This window comes from Corythoichthys intestinalis, chromosome 10, assembly GCF_030265065.1.
Source record: "Corythoichthys intestinalis isolate RoL2023-P3 chromosome 10, ASM3026506v1, whole genome shotgun sequence".
Taxonomy (NCBI): domain Eukaryota; kingdom Metazoa; phylum Chordata; class Actinopteri; order Syngnathiformes; family Syngnathidae; genus Corythoichthys; species Corythoichthys intestinalis.
In genome coordinates, this window is record NC_080404.1 from 5,598,051 (window position 1) to 5,607,302 (window position 9,252).

At 43.1% G+C, this 9,252-nt stretch overlaps 1 protein-coding gene across 2 annotated transcripts; it reads right to left on the reverse strand.

Annotated features, from left to right (window-relative positions):
* Window positions 1–598: 598 nt before the first annotated feature.
* Window positions 599–8,590, reverse strand: si:ch211-125o16.4 (neuroblast differentiation-associated protein AHNAK). Of its 2 annotated transcripts, none has more exons than XM_057847518.1 (5): window positions 8,499–8,590; window positions 7,449–7,508; window positions 7,239–7,356; window positions 6,987–7,162; window positions 599–6,906 (listed from the first exon to the last, which is right to left on the reverse strand). In XM_057847518.1, the coding sequence occupies exons 2-5, from the start codon at window positions 7,449–7,451 to the stop codon at window positions 3,736–3,738; spliced, it is 3,468 nt and encodes a 1,155-aa protein (XP_057703501.1). In that variant the 5' UTR covers window positions 7,452–7,508; window positions 8,499–8,590; the 3' UTR covers window positions 599–3,735. The 2 variants fall into 2 exon arrangements, with proteins under 2 accessions (XP_057703501.1, XP_057703500.1); XM_057847517.1 differs by having other exon boundaries at window positions 8,442–8,544.
* Between the last annotated feature and the right edge of the window lie 662 nt (window positions 8,591–9,252).

Consider the following 9,252-nt stretch of genomic DNA (forward strand, 5'->3'; position numbering starts at 1 on the left):
GGCTCTACAGTTTTCTTGAATGTGCTGGAAGGCTGGATTGGCTCAGTATTGCTGTTGAGGAAAAATAAGCACAGATGAGTTGCAAGGTGAGCAAAAGGAAGGCCTGTACTTTTACCATGCGTGGTGAGGTGAAGCTCTGGCGCCAAATGTTGTGCAGACCGGTCTCTTATAGTGGCAGGTGGTTGATTGTGGAGTGGAGGCAGGTGTGGTGATTGGTGACAGGTGTGCAGAGCAGAGTCAGTGGGGAGAATGTGAAGGTGAGGAGGAGTGAGCCGTAACACATTCATTTTGATACAAAACAAAAACTTTTTTTTTTCTTCCGGTCATTTAAGAGAGTTGAACGTACAGTGGTATGAAAAATGATCTGAACCTTTTGGAATTTCTCACATTTCTGCATACAATCAACATCAAATGTGATCCAATCTTTGTCAAAATCACTGTGATGAAAAAACAGTGTCTGCTTTAACTAAAACCACCCAAATGTTTATAGGTTTTAATAGTTTAATGAGGATAGTATGCAAACAATGACAGCAGGTGGAAAAATAAGTAAGTGAACGATCAAATTTAATATTTTGTGCCCCCCCCCCCCTTTGGCAGTAATAACTTCAACCAGACGCTTCCTGTAGCTGCAGATCAGTCTGGCACATCAATCAGGACTTATCTTGACCCATTCCTCTATACAAAACTGCTGTAGTTCAGTCAGATTCCATGCCACAGCATCTCAATGGGGTTCAAGTCTGGACTTTAACTTGGCCACTCCAGAACGTGCATTTTGTTCTTCTGAAACCATTCTGAAGTTGATTTACCTCTGTGTTTTGGATCATTGTCTTCTTGCAGCATCCATCCTCTTTTTAGCTTCAACTGTCTGACAGATGTCTCAGGTTTTCCTGCAAGGCATCCTGATAATTTTTTGAATTCATTCTTCCATTAATGATCGTGAGTTGTCCAGGCCTTGAGGCAGAATGCTTTAGGTTGGGGATGAGGTGTTGATGTTGGTGAGCTGTTCCAGTTTTCCTCCGCAATTCACTTTTGGTTTCATCAGTCCAAAGTATATTTTGGCAAAACCTCTGTGGAGTGTCCAAGTGCCTTTTTGCGAACAATAAACGAGCAACAATGTTTTTTTTTTTTTTAGACAGCAGTGGCTTCCACCGTGGAGTCCTCCCATGACCACCATTCTTGGCCATAGTTTTCCATATAGTTGATGTGTGCGCATAGATATTGGACTGTGCCAGTGATTTCTGTAAGTCTTTAGAAGACACTCTAGGGATCTTTTTTACCTCTCTGAGTATTCTGTGCTAAACTCGTGCCGTCATCTTTAGTGGACGGCCACTCCTTGGGAGAGAAGCAAACGTGCCAAACTGTTTCCATTTGTAGACAACTTCTCTGACTGTCGATTGATGAACATCCAGACTTTTAGAGACGGTTTTGTATCCTTTCCCAGCTGCATACAAATCAACAATCCTTGATCGCAGGTCTTCAGACAGCTCTTTAGACAGAGCCATGATGCACATCAGACAATGCTTCTCATCAAAACAATTCTTACCAGGTGTTTGTTTTATAGTGGGCAGGGCAGCTTTAAACCACTTGTCAGCAATGTTCCCTCTAATTTTTTTATGTGTCTGAGCAAACACACAAGCTCCCTGAACACACTGCGGCCCACGGTGAGCAACATCAGATGTGTACCGTATTTTGGGGACTATAAGTCGCACCAGCCAAAAAATGCGCATGGAAAAGGTAAAAACATATGTCTCACCGGCGTATAAGTCGCATTTTGGGGGGAAATTTATTTGGTAAAATGCACCACCAACAACAGACATGTCATTTTGAAAGGCAATTTAGAATAAAATACAATAGAGAACAACAGGCTGAATAAGTGTACGGTATGCTAACATTACATGACTCATAAACAACGAACTGAGAACATGCCTGGTATGTTAATGTAACGTAGCTATTTAGAGTTATTCAGATAACTATAGCATAAAGAACATGCTAACTAGCAACAATGATATAATAATGTTTGAATAAGTTCACATATAAGTCGCTCCAGAGTATAAGACGCACCCTCTGCCAAACAATGAAAAAAAGTGCGATTTATAGTCCGAAAAATACGGTACATAGCGGCCACACACCAGTATCACGCCTTTTCATGCCTTTTCTTCTGTCCGTATATTATCTAGTAGTAATAGCATTTAATGATTAATATCAATAATTAAAATATCTTAATAAATGTCACTAGAATACACACCAATCTGACTTAAATTGTACCTTATTTTTCACGTCTCGATATATAGGACTAGCATTTGGTGTACTGATATGTCAGTGCTCTCATCTACTATCAGTGTATGCCAGTGTGCATTTTTAACACTTCACATAGTCTCGTTCTCCACTATCTCATTGATTGAGTTTACAAATTCAAAGGCATAGTTTTTACTTCGCCAGCTTTCTGGTATACTCACATCCTTTGCCATGTGATTGTGGATTTGTTGAACTGACACTATTGACGCATTCATTTCGATGGCAAGTAAAATATCGTCAATGAGAACTTCAACTTGCTCTAGGTCAGGTTTTGTTTTGTGGGACAGCTCGTTTCTCTTCTGTCGGTCTTTTGCATTCTCCCGCAATAATGTACCAATCCCCTGTCCCATCTTGAGTCTTCGTAATTTTCAATAGCTTTCAAATGACTTTTCTGCTGAATATGACGCTTGAGGTAGTCCAACTTCCATTCAGTCCACATTTTTCCATCTGAAAACTCACTTGGTACTTTGGCTTCGCTGCAAATATCGCCCAGTTTCACCGCTTTTTCGTCTATTTACCCATGCTCCGACAGCCACTCCATCTTATATGAACCGCATTTCTTTTTTACTCTGGCTTGGTGAATGGATGTGTCGCTGCCCGTTCGTTTCGCCATGATAAGGGGTTGACCTTTCCATCTCTCAACTCCGCTGCACTCACGCACTGTTGTCAGCTTGCTAACCTACACCGCGCGTGTAGGCTGGGCAGTACAAAAGCAGTGTCAATGCTATGATTGACAGCGTAGCGGAAGTGAACCTTATCGTATCATTTGCTGGACACCTGTCACTCACCGAGTTACAACGCAATTAATACGTTTCTGTTGATTTTTTTTTTTGTGCGCAACATAGAATTTCTTGTGCGCAGAGTAGGTGCCAGCAGTCCGTGATTGCGCACGCGCGCATGGAGGGAACATTGCTTGTCAGTGATTGGACACACACCTGACTTAAATTGTTTGGTAAAAATTGGTTTCAATTAGGCAGAGGGTTCACTTAGTTATTTTCCCCCTTCTGTCATCGTTTGCACACTGTCCTCATTAAAAATGAAAACCTATAAATAATTGGGTGGTTTTAGTTAAAGAAGACACTGTTTTTACATCTGTGTGATTTTTACAAAGATCAGATCATATTTGATGGTGATTTTCTGCAGGAATGTGAGAAATTCCCAAAGGTTCCGATATTTTTTCATACCACTGTAGTGTTGTTTTTATTGAACACAAGCTTTAAATCACATTCACAGTTACTTCATCAAAAGGAAAATGATATTACTTCTCTGAAAAGAAAATGTTACATGACAACGAATGCTGCGTGCAAGGAAAGATATATTTCCACATTCATCTTTTTTTAAAGGAAGAACGATCCATATATATATATGTATATATAAATAACAGCGAATATGAACAAAGTTCTCTCTTCTTCATTTAGCTTGGGTCACCTTCATGCAAAATTAGCAGTCAGCATCTGTATTATTGACATTAAGGCATAGCATATTGGAGAGGCTGAGTGACAATTTGTCACTTTCATCTCTGCTCGATATGTCAGGAGCAACCAAGCCCAGCGGGGATTCGGGTTTTTCCACTTTATAAGTCCCTCCTCGAACTAAACTGGAGTCACCGTCAGCATCGACGGTCGGAGGAGCCATCTTCAGGCTGATAGTTTTCTCGTCTGTCGGCGACACCTTTTCTTGTGCCATTTTCAACCTCTCCATGATGTCTATCCTTTCTCCGTTTCTCGTCGGTACATTGACTACAGGCAAACGGACTCCTTTGCTGACGACGTAATCCCTGGCCTCGATTTCTGCTTTGGACAGGCTAAAGAAATCTGGAGTTTCACGTTTATTGTCCATGTAATTTTTAGGCAAGGTGTGTACTCTGAATATAGGAGCATCAGCGTTGCCTATGAGCTCCTCGGTGTCCAGTGAGTTGGATCTAAATCCCCATCTAAAGGGCCATTTCAGTTTACTTTTTGGAGAACCTCTAACAGCTATTTCTGGAGTGTTGGTGCTGATTTCAGGGATGGAGACTGTCACTGGTGAAGTTTTGCCATCAAGTGACAGTTTTGGACTAGTGTTGACCTCAGGATTTTTCATTTTTGGTCCTGACAAATTTAGTTTGGGAAGCTTGAAATGCGGCAATTTGTTTTTTTCCAGACCAGCATCTACCTTTGGAGATTCCACATTAAATTCCGGTCCCTTTATGCCACCTGTAATCTTCCCACCACTTAGGTCTATGTCGGCATCTGCGTCAGGCGCACCTATGTTGACATTGGGTGTCTCCAATCCAGCCTGAACTGAGTGATGAGTACTGGGAACTTCAACTCCAGGGCCTGAAAGATCCAGGTTTGGAAGCTTATAATGAGGCAATTTAAAGTCCCCCAGGTGGGAATCTAAGCCTAGAACTGGTGTTTTCACATTTGCATCTGGGCTTTTGAGTGCTTCCAGCTCAGCATTTGGCAATTTAGTGCTTATGTTCGGTGCTGACGTGGTCGCATTTAAACCCGGGAGACTCAAATCTGGAGATGCCAAACTACCACCGATTTTGGGACCCGAAAGACTCAAGTCTGGCGCATTTAGAACTGGAGAAGCCACATCAAGGTGTGGACCTTTGACGTCTGCATTCATGTCAAGATCAGGTGTTTGTAGGTCTATATTTGGAACATCGACATTAGCGTCGATACTTGGAGTTTTTACATTTGTATCCAGATCTTTAACTTTGGGCCATTTTGGCATTTTAAGTTTTGGAAGCTTCAGTTTACCATCAATTGGCTCGATATGCGCCTCGGGAGTTTGGACATCTAAACTTGGACCTTTGACATCGAGATCTGGAGCCTCAATTTTTGGTGAAAGAGCAACATCTGGTCCTGTCAATCCAATATCAGCTGCCTTAAGATCCACTTCAGGCACCTTGATATCACCATCAACCTCTGATTTTAGACCTCTCACCGTACCAAATGTGGGTTTCTTGAACCATTTGAAAATTCCAGATGGAGCTTCAGCATCAATGTCTACCTTGGGTCCATTCAATTCGGCGGTTTTCACTTTTAGATCTGGCGCATTTAACTCACCATCCAAATTTGGAGCTGTGAGACTCAGGTCAGGTGTTGAAACATTAGCATCTAAATCTGGACCGTTAACCTTTGGACCCGAGATGGCCCATTTAGGCTTTTTCAAGGTGTGCCATTTGGTCTTTACAGATGCATCCACATCAGGCGCTTTAACATCAACATCAGCTTTGGGTAAATTCAGACCAGGGCCATGAAGTGATGCACCTGGAGTAGTAAAGTTAAGGTCAGGGGTTTCCACATGAGTATCAAGGTCAACACTTGGGGTTTTCACCTTGGGTCCGCTAAGCCAAAACTTGGGCTTTTTCAGCGTGGGGAACTTGACTCTACTCGATGGAGCCTCAATGTCCACATCTGGGGCATTAACATCTAAATCTGCTTTGGGTAAGTTCAGATCAACATCCGGTGCGTTAATACCAGCATCAATGCTTCCACTGCGGAGACCAATGTCTGGTGTGTTTATGTCTGTATTCAGTTTAAGGTCGGGTGTTTTGGGTTTTTTCAACTTCAGGTGCCAGTTTTTTTTCACAGATGGCGTATCAATGTCAAGATTTGGGGTCTTAATGTCTACATTGGGGCCTCTGAGGTCAGTTTTTGGAAGGTCCAGCCGGGCATTCAGGCCACTCTTGAGCTTCGGCATCGAGAGATCTAAATCAGGATTTTTTAATCCCGCATCTGCGTCTAAATCCGCCTTGAGACCTTTTACTTTTGGTATCTTCCATTTCTGATGCGGCCAGACAAATTTACCAGATGGGCCATCGATCTGTGGGGGCTGAATATCCAAATCGGGGCTCTTTAGATCGGCATTTGGCATGTTGACATCAATATTTGGTCCATGTAACCCACCCTCCAATTTGGGGACTGATACATCAGCTTCTGGTGTCTTCAGGCCTGCATCCATGTTCAGATCTGCTTTTGCGCCAGGAAGTTTGGGCTTCTTCAACTTCAGGTTTGGTCCCTTCCCTCTTTGGTGCAGCCACTTGAAAGGATCTGATGATACACCAACGTCAGGACTTGGGGTTTCAATGTCAATGTCGGGACCGTTTAAGTCAACGTTCGGTCCATTCAGCTCTACATTTGGACTATTGAGGTCCAATTTTGGTGAAGACAGCTTTAGTCCCTCTGTTTCGCCATTGACAGAAGGAAGTTTTAGGTTTAGGTCACCATCAGTCTCTGACGTTTGGACCGTTGGTAGATTAAATTTTGGCATTGTAAAGTGTGGGGCTTTGTAATTGAGGTTACCTGACTTCACTTGCGGTTTGTCAATGTCAAGAGAAGCACTGTGATTGTTAATGTGGGGACTCGCCAACCTGACGTCGGGTGCTATGAACGTGCCGTCGAGATCGGAACCACATTTTACAACAGAGGGGGCTGTAAACTCCGCGTCGGCCAATGGCTTAGTAAGATTGACATTAGGAAGGTCGCTGCTCGCTGAACTATTCAATACAGTCCTAAGGCCCTGAGCGGCATGTAACATTGCTGTCGGGCTATCGAGAGAAGAAAGTGGGCTTTGAGCTGATACATCCAGATCTGCCTTCCTGAAGTCACCACTGAGTATCTGTTCAGAAAAAAACGAAGGTGAGGTATTTTCAAAAGTTTCATGTCGAATTTGCACACAAAATCAATAATAAACCTCACCTCGGATGGGTCTTGTGTGCCGTATCCCAACGAGCTGAGGCTGGCAGTAGCGCTGAGTTGCTTTTTGGTCACCACCTTCATATTGTTATCATATGGCTGCAGCGCCTTCAGAATTTTCTGCACTTCATTTGGACTCAGGCGATCAAAGTGTATCGTGGCGGCGACAATGTCGTCTCCTGAAACAATATCGTGAAATTAATCTCTCTTATTTGGAGAGTGGCGTTTCACGTAAGCGTTTGCTGTCTCGCTTGCCTGATCGCATGCCACTGTTTCCCTCAACCGCGACATCTGGGCCTCCGATACTGACCGGTCCGTTTCCAGATTTCTCCAAGACCGGGCCTTCCGAAAGGTTGCTCATGGTGGCTGCGCTCTAGGATATAAAAGGATTTACACACTACGACTTAGTACTTTTGAGACTCAAACAAAGCCCCGTTCACAATGAGATTGAGTTCTCGGTCTCACCATTATTTATTAGGTGTGTTTAGATACACATATCATGGAAGCTGCTCTGCATGCGTATCTCTGAAAAATAGGAGACACTTTTCCTGAATGAGAGCTAACATTAATCATTTATTTAGCATGACACCATTTTTTGCAACAACAAAATCTAACAGTTACTGATTGACTGAATCCATTTTTGCTTGTGTTTGGTCAACAAGCCACAGAACCAATAACCGCACCTCAGGAATCCGGGGCCTGTGCAGTGGAACGAATGTTTGTGGACCGGTCGGTTAACATTCCCCCACATGCCACAGTGATCGACACGCGCGTTCTGGCACATAACAGTCTGTGTCAACCACACCCGACCATCTCCACATGTAAACTCGCCAAAGTGCTTGCAACACATCCGGTGAGGAAAAGGCCACCAGCAGGTAAACAACCAACCAAATCATTTCGCTTTTCCACATAACAGTTTCGCGTCACCACTATGAACTCATTTGCTGCCATTGACAGAGAGAAATCCGTGTCGTGGACCATTTTCGTCAACTTCCGCGACAGATTGGTAGGGTTAAAAGTCGCTTACGGACTGATAAATTTGAACGACGCGAATGCCACCGACGGCACCAGACGTCCAATCCATTTTGAGGCGAAAAAATCGCCGCCAACCCTCCCGGTCAAAACGGATCGGACGTCTAGCGCCGTCAACGGCATTGAAAGATGACCCTGATCTCAGACAATTCTCCCAGTTTAAATGAATCGAACATCAGTCGCTGTCAAGGGTAGGCAAAAGACTCCATGCATATTTATTGTTCAGCTGACTAATGATATATATTTTTTTACTCTCAAATACTACGGTACGCATACATTTCGATGCAAAAAGCTAACAAATGAACATCACAAGCAAATTTAAATGAAATTATGTAAAAAAAAATGAACATTAAATTAAAAGAATTATTTTGTTCCCATAAAGTACTATACACCTGAACAATGTTATTTAACTGGATGTCACTGTACCGTATACGGCTTCCGAGGATGCCTCCACCTAGGAAAAAGCCCAGTGAGAGAAGTCACCTTTTCAGCGTCTCGCTCTCGTTGTGTCACAAGGATGGGAAGGATCTGCCGGTTAAATGCCGAGAAGCTCCAGGACAACCAGGAGAACTGGTTGGACGGCATCGGGGGTACCGCCTCTTATTCGCGTCCCCTTTCCCCGTGCGACACTCACAACTCACTTTAAAAGTATGTCGGATACAGCGGCACCGCGGCCTTTTGGCACTCGAAACCTGACAAGAAGCACACTTAGAAAAAGTCACCGCCGAGAGAAACACACCATTCCTTTGTAACTGGCCTAACCTGGTCTACAGAGAACTATGCAAACCCTTCAATCTACTTCCATGCATAGCTGTCTTAATACCTTTGTGACATTTTGGCTTCAAGGAAAGCAACTGTTGCAATGCGACTGTTGTTTTGTTACCAACATATTGCCAAGCCTCATCACTTGTCACATTGATTATCGATAGGTGCTGGGATCTTCATAATACACGACTGCGTGACAATCATATGTGTCATACTTGATATGATCAAAGATGTTACTGCATGAAAAACAATCTGTATTTTCATGGATTGACTGATGGAGGGATAATCAAAAACTACATGCAAATTTAACTTCAATACGTATCGCCATCGACTTTTTCTTGTTTGTACATACTGGAAGGGAACTGTTGTTTTGTTGAAATGCACTGTTCAGGAAAATCGCTCCACTTTAAAGCAGCTTTCGGATTAACGGAACAAAGCATTTAAAAACTACAGTTTAATGTTAAGCTGTTTA